This window comes from Syngnathus scovelli, chromosome 7 (genome assembly GCF_024217435.2).
Source record: "Syngnathus scovelli strain Florida chromosome 7, RoL_Ssco_1.2, whole genome shotgun sequence".
Taxonomy (NCBI): Eukaryota; Metazoa; Chordata; class Actinopteri; order Syngnathiformes; family Syngnathidae; genus Syngnathus; species Syngnathus scovelli.
This window is the reverse complement of record NC_090853.1, coordinates 16,716,077-16,738,296: the sequence shown is the minus strand read 5'-3', so window position 1 is coordinate 16,738,296 and position 22,220 is coordinate 16,716,077. Positions and strand designations below refer to the sequence as shown.

The window sequence follows — 22,220 nt, the reverse complement described above, 5'->3', positions numbered from 1 at the left end:
GGGTGACCCTACTTCACGGATTTCACTGACCGCGGGGTGGTTTTGGACCCAATTATCCGCGATAAACGAGGGATTACTGTATCTCGGAAATCAGCATGAAAGGTCTTGCTGGACATCTCCCACACAAAAAAGTGTGCCCAAATCAAGTGCTGGTACGACCAACTGAGAAATATACCAAAAAATACCAGGTGAAATTAGAGTCCAGGTAAATCCATAATATTATAAGCTATTCTCTGGTCTTGGTTTCTTCCATACAATAAATGCCTCTCACCTATTTTGTGCAAAAATAATCATCACCAACAGATGCTGAGTATGTCAAATACTTTGAAAAACTAACAAATAGGGTCCGATAAAACGTCAGAATGAAATAAAAAAAAAAAAAAAAAAAAAAACTAAATTCTGCAGGGAGCAAAATTGACTTCTGCGTGAAGAATGTGCTGTAACGTAACATGCTGTAAAGTTAAATAATAATTGAAAACTTAATCCTACCTTGGGTTCTGCAGTGCGAATGCGTTTCCTCTCAGGCTGGAAATTTGCTTCGTCACCAATGTGGGAAAACTGGTTTGTCTCAACCAGCTCAGAGGGTAACCTTTCTCCGGGAACTGACTTAGCTGACAAACACAACGAAAAGTGAGTACATGTGATAAATATACTGCCTGTGACATCATACATTGTCAATTTTAAACGAACACCTGGTGAGAACAATACGTATGATATAGGGATAGGAAACAATTGTTTTTGCAACCAACCAATTTGTGAGTACTATTCAAATCAAATACCATGTTTGGGTAACTTTACATATCTTTAGAGTCAGTGTTTCCCAACCTTTTTTCACCCAAGGCACACCTTTTCATAGTAAAAAAAAAACTTGAGGCACACCATCAAAAATCGGTGTTCGATATTAAAATTATATGGAGAGAGTTGAATTGAGTTTTTTTGTAAAGTTGCAGTTCTTTTTTTTTTTTATTAGTAAAAGTGATCCAATTATAATCCGAACTGCTTATTCTCAGGAGGGTCACGGGCACAGTGGAACCTATCCCAGCTGACTTCGGGCAGTAGGCTGGGGACGCCCTGAACTGGTTGCTAACCAATCGCAATATTTTTCGTACTCCTCAGCATGTCTTGTTGTATAATGATGTAACCCAGGTTAACATAGCCTTGTAAAATAAGAGCTTGTTAATAAAAACAGTCATAAAGAAAGTACATTGTAAATATCTTCTAAACAGCCCAACACAGATTAAAAGCAAATAAATTATTAAAACAATACAAATTCATTATTTCATTAATGTTTTGTATTTGTTAAAATGATAAAAGTGCGAACATTCACTTTTATTTTGAAGGAGACATGATGACGTAAAGAAAAGACCCATGTGACCAGAAATGCAAACGCAACTCATTTTTTTTTTCCCCCGCCATTCTTTTTTCGGGATGACGATGAAGGTGCACTAAATACGGGAGTAAATACGTTAAACTAAAGCAGAGAGAGAGAGTGAAACGGGATTATATCAAGCTTTTTTTTGTATCTGATGGACTTATTTTTCTATTTTCAAACTTTCTTTTCACCTTGGTGATGCACTAAGTGTGGAACGGGACTTGATTCACGAGAGTTGGTTCAGAAACATCTGAACTAATAACGAAGCTGATTTATTGTGCGAGTCGCAAGATGGCGAGCCACCAAAGAGACCTTTGAATTGTCTCTCAGCCAGGAGCAGAGAGCACTCGCTGGACGTTGTTCATCGAACCTGGTAGGATCTATCCATTTTTTTCCTCTGCTACACTGAAGTGAATTCGGAAAGGATTGACTGGCTATTCAGGAAAATCAGGAGAAGCCAACCGAAGGGATATAGAGACATTTGGATATTGAAAGTCGTTCAGTCTTTTGCTGAATTGTTTTGAGTTTTGTACATTTTGTCACTTTTATTTTTGTGAACCATACATGTGATGATGCTGTAATGGTGTTATTGAAATATTGATTGGTTTGAACAAATTCAGTGAAATGGTGGGAATTTAAAAGTGGATTTAACTGAACTCAAATTAGATTTACTATTACTTTCGAATTACTTAACTGTACTGAATGTTATTCAAACAACAAAAAGTGAGGTAACTAAACAGATTGAAACTTAGAATTAATAAAACAACCCGGGTTGAAACTAAAATCCCTTAAACTGAAAAGTTTCACTGAAAGGGAAATTATTTTCTTCAACTAACGTCGAGTTTAAATGTAAATTGTATGTCTATTGTTTGTAAATTGTATGTCAACTATTTTCTCTACTCTCTCGGCAGTTCAAGTCAAACCTTGGTCTGTGGTCATTTATTCTGCTTATTCTATCACCACTACACATATAGCCGAACTTAGAACTGGTCCATTATCTAAATTATTGTAAGCACTGTCAAAAAACAAAAAGGTGTTACAATGACATTTCAAATTATATTCCTTGCGCACCGCAACTTTTTCAGTGCAAATAAGACACGTTGGGGTGCCCCTGTGCTCAACAAAGAAATATTGCACTCATCACTTTTCCTGAGATTGTCTGTACTCATCACCGACCTTTCTCTTCACTGCAGGCTTTGAAAGAGACATCTTTGGGGCTCTGTAATATGTGATTCCACTTGGAGTCAGTCTGGGGTTTAACTTTAACTTTCAGTTGGGTGGGGCTGTGGCGCATAAGCACTTCCGCTCTCTGATCGTTATCGGAAAAAGGTGTATATATGGCAGAGAGATACGGATAGCTATCGAAGTTCTCTGGGTAGCTCAATCGGAGTCCTCCTTCTCCGATCGTATCGGATAACGACAGTTATCCAAATTTCTCAAGTGTCATGTAAACACACTTAATTTTAAGTTTCAGTTTCACTTGCAATGCGCCTACACTTAATTGGAGGACTGTGGGCGCCGAGCGGAGTCAGCGTCTTCATGGCTTCTCCTCCGCCCAGCTGACTGGAGGAATGAATGAATAAGTGAGTGAGGCACTGGACAGCCCGGCCGATGTCCCGCCCTCCAGAGCCATATACCTCACCGTGATTGGTTCAATCAGCTCCGCAGAAAAGTGTCAGAAATATCAATCTTGCGGGCTGCACTAACATTAATCTGTCATATAAACACGGGGGCCGCTAATTAGCGTCCCGGGGCCGCGCGTCTGAGACCCCTGATCTAGAGAGTACTTAATGAGGATGAAGATGGAATTTAACAATTCAATACTGTATCAATGTAATAAAAAATAAAAGTATTCAGGTCACATTTGCACACAACTAACCCGGATAAAAGTTCAGCAGACAATTTGTTTACTAACCAAACTGTGCCTGCTGCCATCCGAGCGTTGAACATAGCAAGGCTAGACTCTTGCCACTTCCAGTAGGACTCTCCAGCAAACAATGCTGCCCAGAATTCAACCCTCGTATGATCTGTAAATTTAACGGAAAGTTTAAAATTGTATCCTGTTAGTAATGATACAGTGTTGATAATCATGGGTTCTAAATACAATTAAAAGCACTACTGTTTACAAATATAATACAAGAAGAAATTGTGCTTACACAACATTTGTCGCTGTAACAAAGCATTTCACAGAACAAAACATAATACAATACAATACATAGAAAACTACAAAACGTACGCAATAATACAAGCAGGGCTCGCAAAATTTCAAAATACCTAGTGGCCCTTCGGGCAGGCACTCTTCAGGTTTTGGTAGCCCGAAATGAAATGAACTGGCCCATTTTTTGTTTTTAATGCAAGTGATGACCCAATGACCCAAAACACACCTCCAAATTGTGCGAGAACTATTTAGAGCAGTAGCAGGCAGCTGGTATTCTATCGGTAATGGAGTGGCCAGCGCAGTCACCAGATCTGAACCTCATTGAGCTGTTGTGGGAGCAGCTTGACCGTATGGTATGCAAGAAGTGCCCATCCAACCAATCCAACTTGTGGGAGCTGCTTCTGGAAGCGTGGGGTGCAATTTCTCCAGATTACCTCAACAAATTAACAGCTAGAATTCCAAAGGTCTGCAATGCCGTAATTGCTGCAAATGGAGGATTCTTTGACGAAAGCAAAGTTTGATGTAAAAAAAATCTTATTTCAAATACAAATCGTTATTTCTAACCTTGTCAATGTCTTGACTCTATTTTCTATTCATTTCACAACGTTTGGTGGTGAATAAGTGTGACTTTTCATGGAAAACACAAAATTGTTTGGGTGAACCCAAACTTTTGAACGGTAGTGTATACACACACACACAGTGGAACCTCGGTTTTCAAACACAATCCGTTCCAGAAGGCTGTTCAAGAAGTGAATCGTTCGAATCATATTTTCCCATTACAAATAAACTTTTTTAAGCATTCTTTTCATTTGCGCATTTTTGTCCAATCGTGCAACGGCAGCGCACCGCCGAACGCGCAACCGTAGCGCGTCGCCGACCACGCAACTGCACCGTGCTGGTCGCATTATTGTGACAGAGCCGTCGCTGAAATTTAGAAAATATTTTTAAAGTCCTGATGTACTTTCCAAAATTTAAGTGGACATCAGTGCGCAGGGAGCTTAATTTTGTCTGATCGCGCAACCGCAGCGCGCCGGGCGCATTGCTTTAGGATGGCTTTACTGCTCCCACTTGCTTCCTTTGGAGGCATGATTAGAGTTGATGTACATACATTTAAATATGTAAACTAAAGTGCAATCACATTTGTAAATGAATGGCTTCTGGTTTTTGAAATGTAAATAAAACAATCTACTGTAATAAAACAACAAAATTGCAATAACTGCATTAACCATCAAACTGAAGTCTATCTGTAACTGTAGTTTTGAAACAAATCTGAATAAAAAAAAACATTGCAATAAAATAATGCAAACTGCTACCGCTTTTGTTGGGGAGCCTGAGGACTGTATAGGGGGTTGGCTCAGATGGTTATGCTCTTTTCGCCCCCGGGTGTCCGTCAGAACATAGGAGGGAAGACGTGGTTCAGTTTTGATTGCTTTACTAGATTATTGGCAAAAAAGTAACAGGCACTGTTGCTCATAGGGTCACACAGGGAAACTGGCAAATGGGTATAGGCATACGTTTGGTCGTAAGGACGTGAGAGCAGGTGTGTGTAGTGTACATGAGTGAGTCTTTGAGAGTGTGAATGTGATTCTTGTGTGTTTGATTATGGTATGAAGCATGTGAAGGGTGTGTGGGGTGTGTGTGTAATGTGTGTGTGTGTGTGTGTGTGTGTGTGTGCGTGTGTGTGTGCGTGTGTGCGCGTGCGCATGCGCATGCGTGGTTCAGCAACAGACAGAAATACAGCACGCAAGTCAACGCTCAACTTCTGACGTGACACAACACTCGTAGACGGCACACATTACATAACTAACTGCGCGTAACGGTTCCGCCATATTAAATAACCATGAATGAAATACTCTCAGCAACACACCAAACATAAGTCATCGAGACAACAAAACACCGTGTTTTTCGGACTATAAGTCGCTCCGGAATATACGTCGCATCAGCCATAAAAGGCACAATAAAGTGAAAAAATAACATAAGTCGCACCGGAGTATAAGTCGCATTTTGGGGTAAATTTATTCGACAAAATCCAACACCAAGAACAGATATGAACAAGCAACAACAGGCTAAACGATACGGTATGCTAACGTAGAGCTGAGAACAGTTATCCAAATTACTATAACATAAATAACACGTTTATCAAACCATCTGTGTGACTCCAAATCATTAAATCCATCGATCATCTTTTAAGTCGGATGTGCGCTGCGCCGCGGACCTCGTCGTCAGTTGCAGTTCAAATTATTCTACAGGCCCATATAACAAATATATAAATTATATATCAAAAACTGTTATATAACCAACAATATTATCAAACCATATGTGTCACTGCAACTCATTAAATACATCGCAGTTCAAATTATTCCACAGGCCCATATAATTATAAACAACCATTTTATCAAACAATCTGTCACTCCAAGTCATTAAAACCCGTGATCGAATCCTTTGTCCTTTATGTAAAAAACCGGCGCGTGTGCGCCGCGCCGCTGACGTCAGTTGCAGTTCAAATTGCAGTAATCGCAGTTCGTTTATCGCGGTTTCACTACATCGCGGAGTTTTGAATATTGGAAATTTGTGAATAATATCACATATAAGTCGCTCCTGAGTATAAGTCGCCCCCCCCACCCAAACTATGAAAAAAAACGTGATTTATAGTCTGAAAAATATGGTACATTTGCTGGAGACCGTTAGTCGCCATGCCGCTGCGTAACCGCTACTCGTACGATGCGAGGCAAACTTAAAGGAGCGCGCCGGAGCTGTCAAACAGCGCGCACACGAAGCAAACCGCGACCTGACAAACGGCACAACAGTGGACAGTAGTAACAATGAAATGAACGTATATACAGGACTGTCTCAGAAAATTAGAATGTTGTGATAAAGTTCTTTATTTTCTGTAATGCAATTAAAAAAACAAAAATGTCATACATTCTGATTTCATTAAAAATCAATTGAAATATTGCAAGCCTTTTATTATTTTAATATTGGTGATTATGGCATAGAGCTAAAGAAAACTCAAATATCCTATCTCAAAATATTAGAATATCATGAAAAACTATACTAGTAGAGTATTCAACTAATCACTTGAATTGTCTAATTAACTCGAAACACCTGCAAGGGTTTCCTGAGCTTTGAAAAACACTCAGCTTGGTTCAGTAAACTAAATCACAGGTATGGGGAAGACTGCTGATCAGACTGCTGTCCAGAGGACCATCATTGACACCCTCCATCAAGAGGGTAAGACACAAAAAGAAATTTCTCAAAGAGCAAGCTGTTCACAGAGTGCAGTTTCAAAGCAAATCCACAAAAAGTCTGTTGGAAGGGGGAAATGTGGCAGGAAACGCTGCACAACCATGAGAGATGACCGCAGCCTTAACAGTATTGTGAAGAAGAGTCCCTTCCAGAATTTGGGGGAGATTCAAAGACAGTGAACTGAAGCTGGATTCCAGTTATCAAAAGCCACTCTTCACAGACGTGTCCGGGAAATGGGCTAAAATAGCCTTATTCCCATGGTCAAGCCCAGGTATGGGCAAACTACGGCCCGCGGGCCACATCCGGCCCACGGGGCCGTTTAATCCGGCTCACCAAACCTGAATAAATTGTGTTTTAAACTTTTAAGTCATTTTCCCTGGAATTACTATGTTTCCCCAATAGATGGGGAAGCACCCGCCCGCGCATTTACTACCGGAAGCCATGTGAGAAAGCTCGGTGCACACTCACAAGTGCGTGTACGTACTAAGTAGTACGGACCCGGCGCACTCCATGCTCTATTTCCATCATTGCCGAATTTCGAGTGTGGGTTGTGATGTCAGCATTCTCGTAATTCGCGCGCTGAGCTTTCAGATACAGTTTTACACTAATGCCACCCACAAACCTTCCCCTGGAATCCTTCCATTAAAATGAGTGGCCCGAGGAAAAGAAAGGTGGACACTGAGTGCCGAGTGTTTAAAAAAAAAAAAAAAAAAAAAAAAGAAGAGTGGACAATTTGGCTCGACCTACGTGTGTGAGCAGACTTCAGCCACATGAACGTCAACAAAGCCCGTCACAGATCTAGGTTAACGGACAGACACCTCGGCTTTATCCTAAGAATTACCACAACAAATTTTACTCCAGACCATGATGCACTACCAAAAAAAGGAGACCAACAATACTATTGATTTCTTTATTACTTTATTTAGATGTATTCTTTCAGCTCAGTGACCTAGTGGTAGAGTGTCTGCCCTGAGACTGGACGGTTGTGGGTTCAAACTTCGGCCGGGTCATACCAAAGACTATAAAAATGGGACCCATTGCCTCCCTGCTTGGCACTAAGGGTTAGAATTGGGGGGTTAGATCACCAAATGATTCCCGAACACGGCACCGCTGCTGCTCACTGCTCCCTTCGGAGATGGGTTAAATGCAGAGACAAATTTCACCACACCCAGATGTGTGTGTGACAATCATTGGGTCTTTACCTCTTTACCTTTCACTGATTCTTCAAGATGATGTATTTGGTCAGAATGTTTGCTGTTTGATGTGATTTCGCCTCATTAGATAAACATATTTCATGAATCTGACCTGCAAGCGGTGAAGTGGTGGAAACTATTATTCATAATAACAGTGTCGTATTTAATGAGAATCACTGATAGTAGTTTTTTGGTGAAATATTTTTTTAATGCTGTTAATAAATGCATTTGTTTTCAAAAAGCTTTTTTTGAATATCCATGCTTTACTACCTACTAAAAGTACTTTTATGAAATGACCTTTACATGCCATTTCTATTACTTCACACAAACACTACATCCATCTGCTCCTGGTTCGGCCCCCCGGTCAAAATTTAGAAACAAATTTGGCCCGCCACTCAAAGAGCTTGCCCACCCGTGGTCAAGCCACTTCTGAACTCAAGACGACGGAAGAAGGGTCTGACATGGGCTATGGAAAAGAAGCACTGGACAGTTCCAGAGTGGTTCAAAATATTGCTGATTATGGCATACAGCTTAAGAAAACGTATATATCCTATCTCAAAATATTAGAATATCATGAAAAGGTATACTCGTAGGGTATTCAACTAATCACTTCAATCGTCTAACTTGAAACACCTGCAAGGGTTTCCTGAGCCTTGAAAAACACTCAGCTTGGTTCAGTAAACTAAATCACAAGTATGGGGAAGACTGCTGATCCGACTGCTGTCCAGAGGACCATCATTGACACCCTCCATCAGCAGGGTAAGACACAATAAGAAATTTCTCAAAGAGGAAGCTGTTCCCAGAGTGCAGTTTCAAAGCACAGCCACAAAAAGTCGGTTGGAAGGGGGAAATGTGGCAGGTAACGCTGCACAACCAAGAGAGATAACCGCAGCCGTAACAGCATTGTGAAGAGTTGCTTCCAGAATTTGGGGGCGCTTCAAAGACTGTGGACTGAAGCTGGAGTCCAGGTATCAAAAGCCACTGTTCACAGACGTGTCCGGGAAATGGGCTACAATAGCCGTATTCCCATGGTCAAGATACTTATGAACTCAAGACAACGGAAGAAACGTCTGACTTGGGCTATGGAAAAGAAGCACTGGACAGTTGCAGAGTGGTCCAAAGTCCTCTTTTCAGACGAAAGCAAGTTTTGTATTTCATTTGGAAGTCAAGGCGGCAGAGTCTGGAGAAAGGCTGGAGAGGAGCAAAATCCAAGTCGTTTGAAATCCAGTGTGAAGTTCCAACGGTCAGCGATGGTTTGGGGAGCCATGTCAGCTGCTGGTGTTGGTCCACTGTGTTTCGTCAAGTCCAGAGTAAATGCAGATGTGTACCAAGAGATTTTAGAGCACTACATGCTTCCGTCTGCTGAAAAGCAGGAGATGATGATTTCATTTTCCAGCATGATCTGGCACCTGCCCACAGTGCCAAAACCACCAGTGAATGGTGTACTGACCATGGCATTACTGCCTTCGATTGGGCTGCCAATTCCCCTGACCTAAACTCCATCGAGAATGTGTGGGGTATTGTGAAGAAGAAGCTGAAAGACACCAGACCTAACAATGCAAATGAGCTAAAGGCCGCTATTGAAGCATCCATAACACCTCAGCAATGCCACAGGCTTATTGCCTCCATGCTACACCGCATTGGTTGCGGTAATCCGTGCAAAAGGATTACCAACCAAGTACTGAGTGCATTAATGGACATTTTCAAATGTTTGATTTCGTTTTGCTGTTATAAATCTTTTTGTTTTACTTGGTCTGAGGAAATATTCTAATATTTTGAGATAGGATATTTGAGTTTTCTTAAGCTGTATACCATAATCAGCAATATTAAAATAATAAAAGCCTTGCAATACTTCAGTTGATTTGAAATGAATCCAGAACGTATGGCATTTTTGTTTTTTTAATTGCATTACAGAAAATAGAGAACTTTATCACAATATTCTAATGTTATGAGACAGTACTGTACAGTCAAACCTCGGTTTTCGAACGTCCCGGTTCTCGAACAAATCGGAATTCGAACTAAAAAGTCTAGACTTTTTTTCTTCGATTGTCGAACAAAATTCGGAGGTCGAACCTCGCAAGATGAGCCGAAAGGACCCGAGAAAACCCGACCCCGCGGCCCGGATACCAACTGACTCCATTTGTTATTGTATTTCCGTTACTATGAGGATTGTATTAACCCCTTATCATGCCTCCAAAGAAAGCAAGTGGGAGCAGTAAAGCCATCCTAAAACACAAAGACGCTCTTAAAGCAATGCGACAGTGAGCGCCCGGCGCAATCGGACCAAATTAAGCTCCCTGCGCACTGAGGTCCATTTAAATTTTGGAAAGTAAAGTCCCCCCCCCCCAAGTCCCAATGATCATCGTCACACCCAAATCTGGGTGTGGTGAAATTTGTACTCTGCGTTTAACCCATCCCCATGCGATTTGGATCCATCCCCGGGTGGAGAAGGGAGCAGTGAGCAGCAGCGATGCCGCGCTCGGGAATCATTTGGTGATCTAACCACCCCAATTCCAACCATTAATGCTGAGTGCCCAGCAGGGAGGCAATGGGTCCCATTTTTATAGTCTTTGGTATGACCCGGCCGGGGTTTGAACCCACAACCTTCCTGTCTCAGGGCGGACACTCTACCACTAGGCCACTGAGCTGTGAAGTGATTAACTATACTAGTAAGTAAGTAAAGTGTTAATGATCAAGTAAAAGTTTGTGAAAAAAATCACATATAAGTCGCCCCCCCACCCAAATTATGAAAAAAAAAACGCGACTTATAGTCCGAAATTTACGGTATAACATAAATAACATGTTTATCAAACCATCTGTGTCACTCCAAATCATTAAATCCATTGATCGAATTTGTCCTCCTTTCTGTAAACGCCGCGTGTGCGGCGCCCCGCTGACGTCGGACTCGTCGTCAGTTGCAGTTCAAATTATTCCACAGGCCCATATAACGATATAAAAAGTACAGTGGAGCCTCGTTTTTCCACAGCCATAGTGCGCCCTCATACGGTTTAAAGTGAAAATAACATGTGAAGTGATCAACTATACTAGTAAGTAATGTGTTAATGACCAAGTAAAAATTTGTGAATAATTTCACATATAAGTCGCTCCTGAATATAAGTCGCCACCCTACCCAAACTATGAAAAAAAAACCGACTTATAGTCCGAAAAATACGGTATATGTTTTAATAAATACTTATTGATACACAAATATGTGTAAAGGATATGTATGTTAAAAAAAAATGTTGCCTCTGAGCAATGTGCAGATGCCCTCACGCTGCACTGCAGGGGTGCATCAGCTGCTCAGCATGGCAAGAGCACAGCGGAGCTGTGACACGTTTACACTTTAAAATGTTTAAAAATACAATCAATAAATAACAATAAAAATCCACCATCAACAACAGGTTTCGAAAAGCCAGTCTGCTGCATGACGGAGAGGAGAGCACAAGCTCAGGAGTGAATTTGCCTCAGGACGAGAGTGACGATGAAAGCGACAACGAAAGAGAGGATGAGAAAGAATGTTGCGATGTACATCTGGCGCCAATTGGACACTGAGGAGGAAGATTTTGCTGGTTTCAGTGGACAGAAGGAAGACAAAGACGGCTCTCAGTGACTTTGTTGACTGGTGTGTTTTTTTTTTACCCGCCTAGTTAGTGCTGTTGCTTCCGTGTTTACAACAAAATGTTAGTGTTATTAAAACTTTAGCCCAGCTACTGCTGTTACTTCTGTGTTTACAACAAAATGTTAATATGATTAAAACTTTAAAAAGGCTTTCTGCGTACTGTCTTTCTTGTAAATAACTTGTGCGCACGTGCGATTTATAGTCCGGTGTGGCTTATATAAGAAAAAAACTAAAATATCCCCGAATTTTAGCTGGTGCAGTTTATAGTCCGGTGCGGCTTATAGTCCGAAAATTATGGTATAAATGTCTTGTGCGGATGCCCTCGCTGCTGAGGCGCATCAGCCGGTCAGCAAGGCAGGAGCCGTGACACGTATAAAATTTTAAGTGTTTAAAATACAATAACATATTTAAAAGTACAATAGAGTATACAGTGTTTGAAAATACAATAAAGGTTCACAAAAGTATTTTATGGATATTGTAACAACATATTTTCTCTACATTGCGGATCTTCACCTATCGCGGGTGGTCTTGGAACCAATTATCTGCGATATACGAGGGATTACTGTACCTTCCTTTACACAGAAGAAAAACGAACACAAATTGAGTAAGTTAGCATGGACAATCAGTGTTAGTTTCATGCCGCGGAGTGCGACTGGTGCACTCCCCATTGAGTAATTCAACACAACCCTCAAGAGATATGAAAGATATCACAATTTGGTGATGCTGCACTCAAACAGAAATAAGACGAAACGTAAAGGCCATAAAAACCACCCAGTTTCAACAATGTTATGTGAAGCCTGCTTATCTGTTCCTCGTTTTTATCCCTGGGAAATATTTGTATTTTCATTTTGTAATGACAGTCTTTCTTCTTATCGCTTCGCTCAGATATTATGGAAATAAACACAATGCAAAGGACTGTCTACACGAACATTTAACTTGAGCGTACTGAGCGCGTTCTTTTGAGCTAACATGAACGTGTTTATTTTACATACTGAATTCATCATGGCCAGCTGGGATGGATACGCCTTACACGGGAACTGGATCCGCACACCTCCAATGATGTACTCCAACGATGATGTCATGTTGCTGCTTTTGTAATACGTTTAACTAACATCCACACACTGAAGCTTCGTCTGATGTAGACCAGGTACCGACACCGACTGTGCATTTGACCACCTTCGATGGCATTCGAAGGTCTTCAATTTCCCGCAAATTGAAAAACGTTTTTCAACTTCCCGCAAACTGAAAACGTCTACTTCGTCTTCTTCTTCTGCTTTTTCTTCTGTTTCTAATTTGCTTCTTCTTCTGCTTCTTCTTCTTCTTCTTCTTCTGCTTTTTCTTCTTCAGCATTTTCTTCTTCTGCTTTTTCTTCTGCTTTTTCTTGTTCTTCGTCTTCTTCTTCTCCTTCTTTTTCTTCTTCTTCTCTTTCCTTCTTTTTACCTCGTCGCGGGTGTGAAGGGCACGTTCTTGATGAACCAATGAATCACTTCAACACAACTGTCCCAAACTTGATACACTTTGAAGAGTGACATCTTCCGGATTTGGAATGCTCTGACGAACGCGCGCATTAATTTATGACTAATATGGCTTGAGTTGTAATAGTTATGATAATTATGACAATAAAGATAAAAGGGAAAAAATCCAGTCACGTGTACTTTAATGCATTTCATAGCTCTTATCTCAATTAAGCCTTTATTGTAGTTTTTTTAGGTATTTAAGTAATAATGATTTTTTTTTTTTTTTTTGCCATTTTCTGCAAATGTGGGTAGATTGCTGCCCGTGTAGTCCATTATTTGAGAGGGTCTTCTCTGGAGAGGAAGGTGTCACGTGCTGGCACCACCTGCGACAGGACCACGCCCCCCTGTCAGTGGAATCGCCGTCACCTGCCACGGGCTCATGGACAGCGCTAGCTGTTCTCATCATCCCCTCCCACAATAAAGTCTCTGTCGCTACACACTTGGCTGTACTGTCTGATCCCTTACAGAAGGGCTCCGACAAGAAGCGTTGGACCTCGACAGTGGCATCCGTGGTTGCATTGTCTTTGAGTTGCACCTAAAACAAAAATAAAATGAATTATCATTTGAAGATTTCTCAGAGCTCAGTGGCCTTGTGGTATGAGTGTCCACCCTGAGACTGGGAGGTTGTTGGTTCGATCCCCGGCCGAGTCATACCAAAAGACTAAAATGGAACCTGATGCCTCCCTGCTTGACACTCAGTATTAAGGTTTAAGGTAAAATTGGACATATAATTATACAAACCAACTCTGCTGTCCAACAGTTCCCATAAGTTCCCCATTCTCGTGTTCCTCCTGTGGTGCTTCCTGATGAAGTTCATCATATTGAAGGGGCAGCCATCCATCCATCCATCCATTTTCTGAACCGCTTAGTCCCCACGGGGGTCGCGGGCGTGCTGGAGCCTATCCCAGCCGTCATCGGGCAGTAGGCGGGGGACACCCTGAACTGGTTGCCAGCCAATCGCAGGGCACACAGAGACAGACAACCAATCTCACTCACACTCACACCTAGGGACAATTTGGAGTCTTCAATCGGCCTACCAAGCATGTTTTTGGAATGTGGGAGGAAACCGGAGTGCCCGGAGAAAACCCACGCGGGCCCGGGGAGAACATGCAAACTCCACACAGGGAGGGTCGGAGGTGGAATCGAACCCGCACCCTCCTAACTGTGAGGCGGACGTGCTACCCAGTGCGCCACCGAGCCGCCTTCTGGGGCAGCCATATGTTACAAAATTAATTGAAAAAGTTCTGTCGACTCGAACTCCAGAAGCTCATTCTGCATTCAGCCTGTTGACTGCAGAGAGAAGATCAATGCCCTAGGCTTTGATGTCTATTCATATGCAAATGAGTTAGGGGTCATAAAATTTTATGACCTTTTTATGACTTGTTATGGTATCATAAATCACCCTCTTTTGAATTGTGGCGGGGTTGGGGGCATCAAGATCATCTTTGACTGTCGCCATTTCGGTTTGCTGGCGCCATTTTTAAGATGTGGATATGTATGGGCATGTATTTTTATGAATCAATACAGGTGTAGCATCTGAGCTAGCTTTGCTACCAGCCCGTACGTGTGGCTTGAAGGGGCCCGTTTTGTTGAGAAGGTGAAGAGGAGGGGCTGTTTGTGTCAGTGTGGGGGGGGTCACGAGAGTCGTGATTATTGGTGCCAAAGTTGTCTGGATGAGAGTCGCATATAATTTGAGAAACATTAGTTTAGCCAAAGGTGTCTGAAAGCGAGACGCATGTAATTTGACAAACAATAGTTTAGAGGATCAAGGGTTTTTTTTGTTGAGAAAATCATTGAAATGTCGTTAGCATGGTGCCAGAGGTATCTGAAGGGGGTTTTGTTGAAAAAATCATTGAAGTGTCGTCAGCATGGTGCCGAAGGTATCTGAAAGATTAAAAAAAAGCAAGAGGGAGACAGACGAAGGCCTCTGTCTTTATGAAGGCTGTCTAAGTTTAAAACATATCCTGATTAAAAAAAACAAAAACAAAAAAACAACAACAAAAAAAACACGTGATACACAGAGGTGTGGTTTGAGAGAGGGGCCGGACCTGTTGTGCATATATTGTGCGAGAGTATTCTGCTGATAGTTCATAGAAAAGAGCTAAGCTAAAGCTGTGGTGTTAAACTGCAAACCTGAAGCTCAAATCATGATAGCAGAAACACCAGTCAGTATCCGTCTTTGCCGTAAAGGCCCCGATGGTTTGCTAGATGCCCCTAGGAAGAAACCAATGTATCTAAGGCGTATGCAACAAAGGCCTACAGAAAAACTTGAGCGGAGCTGGCATCTAACACCAGAGACTCTATGGGGATTTAAATTTTTTTACGAGACTGGTGAGTTGTCTTTCTTTATGAGAAACCATGAGAGCTCTGGATCAAACAACAGCAACTATGAGCAGACCGGTGCATACGGTACGTTGAACTCAAATGACTGGGGTGTTTTAAATCAACTCCTGCCAGAGGTTTTGACTGAATTTCTCAATGAATACGGGTTAGAAGGTGAGCTGAATGCAACATGGATTTCAAAAATCACATCCGGCGGGAGATGTTTTTTCCGGTTTAAAGTTTCTCCTCAAACTTTTGATGGGGCAGAGAGCTAATCGATCTATTGTATCTAACACTAGAAGTGTTTAACAGCGAATGCGGACTTTTCCAGACGATATTAAATATACCATTAACAGAGTGGTATGAAAGGATGCAAGCATATGGTGAGAGTATTACGGGGCTTTTTCTATCAAGCCGTGTCTGGACAAACGTCGTCGGAGTGAAACGTAAACTGGCTTTAGATTAACCCTTACTAAAAAATTAAGTTTAAACCCCTGGCCCCCCAACAGCACACAAGACTCTGTTCCTCCTCCTACCCCCTCATACCCCCCTCTTTTTCTCACCTGCAGACACAGAAAGGTGGGGTTGTAGTCATTAGCATAACTATCTAAAATGTATAAGAGCGGACATGCAGACACGCCCTTTCACACACGCACGCACTAGAGAAAGAAGATGGCACAAAAAATGCTTGCCAGAAGACTTTTACCACATAGGTATGGGCAATGAGCCCGGCATCACATTCTGGTCCAGCCCTGACAACTCTGATGCCGAGACAGATGATGCGGACACAGCTTTCATTGAGGCGTTGCGGCCAAGCACGGCTGCTTCGTTTTGTTTTACGGCAAGGTGGCACCAGCTTCAATGTACATTACTGACACCTACTGGTTAAAGTCATATGAACTGAAAAAAAATAGCCTCTATACCGCGATATAGATAGATAGATAGATAGATAGATAGATAGATAGATAGACAGACAGATAGATAGATAGATAGATAGATAGACAGACAGACAGACAGACAGACAGACAGACAGACAGACAGACAGACAGACAGACAGACAGACAGACAGACAGACAGACAGACAGACAGACAGACAGACAGACAGACAGACAGACAGACAGACAGACAGACAGACAGACAGACAGATAGATAGATAGATAGATAGAAAGCAGCGTGTCACCATAGCAACACGTTATATATCTCCTGGCCAAATTTATCCAAGCCGGAGGGGGAGGAAATGGGTGAAGGCAGGAGGAGGTGACAACTGTTTAATATGTGTGCGTGTGTATTTGTGTGAGTGAGGGGGTGTCGTGATGCAAATCGTCCTGCTCGTGCCGTCCACAGGAGGGCGCCAGAAGACAAGGTCACGTCCACAAAAGTCTCTCTTGAGCGCAGGTTCCCTCCCCTCCTCTTGCACAGAATGGAATCAAAAGTGAACAGCAGCCACAAACAACGTAAAGCACTTTTGTTTATTTATTAAATGCATATTATGACCAGCATAAGCGTATAAAGAGGAGCATTTACAGCCTCTCATAATGGACATTAATATCATTTTGAAATACTGCAGTAAGCGTTGAGCCAGGTCTCGCGTCATCGGTCCCACTGGCAGACGAGGGCCTAACACGGCGCGCTTGCGTCTGCTTGTTTGAGCTAAGGATAGAAAAATAAAGACCTACTTTTAAAACACGGCACAAAAGCTGTGGGGAGTAAGGCGCTGCTTGTCTTCTTCATATTCTCCTTCAAAGACAAAAAGCAGGAGTCGCTTCACACAATCTTCAGGTTCTTCATAGATGACTCCAGAGTCTGAATAGAAGCAACCAAAATTAGTTAGACACCATACGTCTTCAGGGAATTTGAAATAATTCACACTGCGGAACGGAAGCGCCGTGGGCCAAACCATGAAAAAAAACTGTGACTTATAGTCTGGAAAATACGGTACATATCTATGACATACAGACCTCACATTTCATCGAATGAAATAAATAACACAATTTAAATTGCACTTAGAAGTAGATGGAGTAGTAGTAGTAGAAGAGCCAAAGATGCATGGCACGCATCCGTTCCGCAGTTGGAGCAAACTGCCCGTTGGTGTGTGTGTGTGTCACCTTGACATCCCAGATGCACAAGCCTCCATCCATGCCAGTGGTGTAGAACTTGGCGCACTGCTTCCGTCCTCCTTGCAGCACTGAGATATGACTAAAAGAGCAAAAGATGAAATCAAATTCGGCAGTGACACACCCACAGACAGTTCATCACAGCTGGCCCTTTTAGCTCCGCCCGCCCCAGAAGAAACACACATTGATGCAAACTTTTCTTTTTTTTTTTTGCTCACACACACCTGATGCTGTTCTTGTGCAGCGTGCTCAGGTCTCTGTCGGTGCTCGGGGTCTCCGAGGCACGGCGGTCCAGGTTCTGGAAGCGCTCCCTGGCGCTGATCCCCTTTTGGGCCGCCTGCTTGGGGACGTCCAGTTTGCCTCCGAACGCCAGGCCTCCTTTGGCGGCGTCCAACACAAAGAGCATGGGGCAGCAGTCGTGGCCCTGGAAGGGGCCCGCGAAAAGAACGTTATTCTCAGCGACGCTGCTAACACGTCACGCTTGAAACCGTGGCGACGCAAAGGGTGGCCCGCAACGCTCGGCGTGTACTCACGGCGGCGACTAAGCTGCTCTCGGTGATGAAGGTGACGCACAGAAGAGGGAGCGTGTCGGACCTCAGGCTGCTCACGCTGTGGAATTTGAAAATCTTCAATTGTTTAGCATCACTTACTGAATCGAAAACAACAGGAAATATTTCTAAAAAAAGGATTTAGGCAATTATGAAGTAAAACACATCAAACTTGACTGTAAGATGGAGAATTCAACCCCAAAAATTAAACTTGAAAATGTGGGCAATTGTTAAACGAAGTGGCAAAAGTACATCATGAAATCTTACGTGCTGCTCTTGCCGCCCTCTGCGACCGACACGGTGGAGTCGTGCGATGTCCAGGCCAGGCGGTTGCCCGAGTCGGAGAAGCAGACGCTGTGCACCCAGCCGCCGCCGCTGCCTGCCGCCCCTGCGCCGGGACCGTCGGCTGCGGAGCCCCCGGACTCAAACAGCATCTCGCCGAAGGGCATCTTGCTGCCCCAGGGCGTGGGGCTCGGCTTCTCCTCCACCTCCTTGATGTAGGCCGAGAACACCCTGCCGGCAGAAAATTTGTGCCGCAAAAATAAAATAACCTCAGTTGTAAAATAGCCTCCGTTGTTGCGCCATGGTATTACACTCCAATCCTGTGGGTGGCAGTACTACAAACAACTGCCAGAAACAAGGTATGCGTGTGTGTATACAGTATTTATTTTTGTATATTTATTTATCATTTATTTATTTGTGCCTCAAAGACGACATTGTTAAATAGCCTCAATGGTTGAGCCATGATATTGCACTCCAATCCTGTGGGTGGCAGTACTACAAACATCTGCCAGAAACAAGGTGCATATGTGTGTGTGTGTGTGTGCGTTTTCGCTGGATGAGGTATGTGCTGTATTTCATGTAGTTATTTTCATTTCAATTAAATGGAGTTCTGCCAAAACTTGACCGGCCCATTCTTTGGTTTAGCGCACACGGAGGTTAGCTAGCGTTTGCTACCTGCACTTGAAGTCACACGAGCCGGCGGCCAGCAGCACGTTGTTGGGGTGCCAGTCCAGACTGAGGATGGTGGAGCGGATGGGCTTCTTGATGTGCTTGCACACCCACCTGCAAGGACCATGACATCATCAGATGGACCGGACTTACCCAATGACTCAGACGCCTCATTGAGCTGCTTGGCTCCTCGGTTCCACTAATGGTTTTGGTCGCAAGCATCGGTTCTTGTTCCCAGAAGTTTGCAGAGAGAAGTTGAATTGACCACGTCCCCAAATAATTCCCGTCCCCAGAGAAGGCTGTGTGTGCACGTGCTAGCTCACCAGTCGTTCTCCTGCTCAAAGTAGCAGATGGAGATTAGTCGCGAGCCGCTTCCCACGGCAAACTTGTTCTCGCGCGGCGACCACTTGACGCAGCGCGCCGCCCGGTTGATGCGCAGGATGACCAGGGTGGGCTTCCAGAGTCCACACGTAGGCATTGCGGTCGGCGCCGCACGTCACGATGCGGTTGCTGTCGGGCGCCCAGTCCACACCTGCCGAGATCCGATCGAAGATACGGCCAAAATGTTTTGGAGGATTATGAGCGAGCGCGTGGCCGCGTCTCACCTGTCACTTGGCCGTTGTGCTCTTTGAGCTCGTGAATCTTGCTCCACTTGGTCCCGTCCTTCTTGTAGATGTGGACCTCGTGGTTGTTGGGGCAGATGGCCAGTTCTGAGGAAGAATTTGCTTCAGTCCAGCTCAGCCGTTCACTTGAGAACGGAGCGGGGAAACTTACGGGTTCCGTCTTTGTTCCAGGCGTGGCAGCTAATTGGTACCAGCAGGAAGCTATGGAAGGCCATGGCCAATCACAGAACAACACTCAATGCCAAGCAGGAAGTGCCACGAGAGGAATCTGCTGACACACACAAAGGGAAAATACAACCTCATTCACTTTTTTTTTTTTTTTTGTAAACAAAATACTGCGTTTTGCTCTCAATATAATATATATTTTTAAAAAACTACTACAACACTCTACAAAAAACTCTAAACTCTACAGCATACTGATAAGTGATAACAATCTTCCTTTAATTTGACTTCACTGCAATGTTTTCCCTTGGAAAAAACAAAACAAAACAAGCATGACTTAAACATGAATAAATAAATGAGTTTGAGCAGGAATATATGGCAGAGAAGAGAAAACAGGAAGTTGCGCAAGGAGGACGCTGGTGAGCAATCACAACCAGAAGAAAACGGAACTGGGGACACTTTGAAGAGAGGAAGTGTCTCGAAACAATGTCCGTTTTCGTTTTGGGGAAAAGCCAAATGGGAAACAAATGGCAATTTTGTGCCTTGTCTTGCTCACTTCCTGTTTGGGGTTAACGGAACCAGACTTTTCAGTTTTGCGTCATTTTTTGAGCCATCTTCTTTCTCTTGTGCGTGCGTGTGTGAAAGGGGGTGTCTGCATGTCCGCTCTTATACATTTTAGATAGTTATGCTAATGACTACAACCCCACCTTTCTGTGTCTGCAGGTGAGAAAAAGAGGGGGGTATGAGGGGGTAGGAGGAGGAACAGAGTCTTGTGTGCTGTTGGATATAATAGATCGATTAGCTCTCCATCTTCTGCCCCATCAAAAGTTTGAGGAGAAACTTTAAACCGGAAAAAACATCTCCCGCCGGCTGTGATTTTTGAAATCCATGTTGCATTCAGCTCACCTTCTAACCCGTATTCATTGAGAAATTCAGTCAAAACCTCTGGCAGGAGTTGATTTAAAACACCCCAGTCATTTGAGTTCAACGTACCGTATGCACCGGTCTGCTCATAGTTGCTGTTGTTTGATCCAGAGCTCTCATGGTTTCTCATAAAGAAAGACAACTCACCAGTCTCGTAAAAAAATTTAAATCCCCATAGAGTCTCTGGTGTTAGATGCCAGCTCCGCTCAAGTTTTTCTGTAGGCCTTTGTTGCATACGCCTTAGATACATTGGTTTCTTCCTAGGGGCATCTAGCAAACCATCGGGGCCTTTACGGCAAAGACGGATACTGACTGGTGTTTCTGCTATCATGATTTGAGCTTCAGGTTTGCAGTTTAACACCACAGCTTTAGCTTAGCTCTTTTCTATGAACTATCAGCAGAATACTCTCGCACAATATATGCACAACAGGTCCAGCCCCTCTCTCAAACCACACCTCTGTGTATCACGTGTTTTTTTTTTGTTTGTTTTTTTTGTTTTTGTTTTTTTTTAATCAGGATATGTTTTAAATTTAGACAGCCTTCATAAAGACAGAGGCCTTCGTCTGTCTCCCTCTTGCTTTTTTTTAATCTTTCAGATACCTTTGGCACCATGCTGACGACACTTCAATGATTTTTTCAACAAAACCCCCTTCAGATACCTCTGGCACCATGCTAACGACATTTCAATGATTTTCTCAACAAAAAAAACGCTTGATCCTCTAAACTATTGTTTGTCAAATTACATGCGTCTCGCTTTCAGACACCTTTGGCTAAACTAATGTTTCTCAAATTATATGCGACTCTCATCCAGACAACTTTGGCACCAATAATGACGACTCTCGTGACCCCCCACACTGACACAAACAGCCCCTCCTCTTCACCTTCTCAACAAAACGGGCCCCTTCAAGCCACACGTACGGGCTGGTAGCAAAGCTAGCTCAGATGCTACACCTGTCTTGATTCATAAAAATACATGCCCATACATATCCACATCTTAAAAATGGCGCCAGCAAACCAAAATGGCGACAGTCAAAGATGGCGCCGTCACGACTGGCGCCATCTTGATGCCCCCAACCCCGCCACAATTCAAAAGAGGGTGATTTATGATACCATAACAAGTCATAAAAAGGCCCCTAACTCATTTGCATATGAATAGACATCAAAGCCTAGGGCATTGATCTTCTCTCTGACTGCCTCTTTTGCATAACTTTGGTTTCCAAAGGCAAGTGTTTTAAAACGTGGATCGAGAACTGTGGCAAATGCCAGCACCCTTACAGTTTCCATATTGCATCTTGTAGCCAGAAGATGTTGCAAGTGTTGGCTCAGTTCAATTGCTGTATCATTCGCCAGTGTTAGAGTCCTTGTGGCGAGTTTGTGTTGTACCATTCGGTTTAAAGGTATGACTTTTGAAGCGGACACAGTTTTTTCTGCAGACAACTCTGTAGAGCAGTGGTCCCCAACCACCGGGCCG

The 22,220-nt window shown here is 43.2% G+C and overlaps 2 protein-coding genes and 1 long non-coding RNA gene across 26 annotated transcripts in view; 1 reads left to right on the top strand and 2 right to left on the bottom strand.

The window, feature by feature from the left end:
• brip1 (BRCA1 interacting helicase 1) overlaps positions 1-13,193 on the bottom strand; it is a 280,957-nt gene extending 267,764 nt beyond the window's left edge. For 5 of the 24 annotated variants that reach the window (XR_007482708.2, XR_007482712.2, XM_049725671.2 and 2 more), the window contains exons 1-3: positions 12,581-13,189; positions 3,288-3,399; positions 490-611 (exon numbers count right to left, since the gene is read on the bottom strand). Coding sequence is in view for 15 of the 24 variants with exons in the window: in XM_049725671.2 (XP_049581628.1) it covers positions 490-611; positions 3,288-3,399; positions 12,581-12,670 (324 nt within the window). In the remaining 9 variants the exon portion in view is untranslated. Of the gene's footprint in view, positions 1-489; positions 612-3,287; positions 3,400-12,580 lie in introns of all 24 variants that reach the window. The other 19 variants (XM_049725663.2, XM_049725667.2, XM_049725669.2 and 16 more) reach the window with 13 other exon arrangements.
• Positions 560-14,886, top strand: LOC125972305 (uncharacterized). The gene is made up of 2 exons (XR_007482748.2): positions 560-630; positions 1,011-14,886. It is a non-coding gene; the product is annotated as an uncharacterized lncRNA (long non-coding RNA).
• Positions 14,887-16,882: 1,996 nt separating this feature from the next.
• LOC125972260 (actin-related protein 2/3 complex subunit 1B-B-like) lies at positions 16,883-20,837 on the bottom strand. Its single transcript, XM_049725892.2, is given in 11 exon segments — positions 16,883-17,230; positions 17,533-17,623; positions 17,766-17,965; positions 18,075-18,150; positions 18,357-18,602; positions 19,047-19,154; positions 19,364-19,501; positions 19,503-19,572; positions 19,646-19,750; positions 19,815-19,931; positions 20,819-20,837. Coding segments are annotated over 10 exon segments (1,137 nt in total). The 5' UTR covers positions 19,879-19,931; positions 20,819-20,837; the 3' UTR covers positions 16,883-17,191.
• Between the last annotated feature and the right edge of the window lie 1,383 nt (positions 20,838-22,220).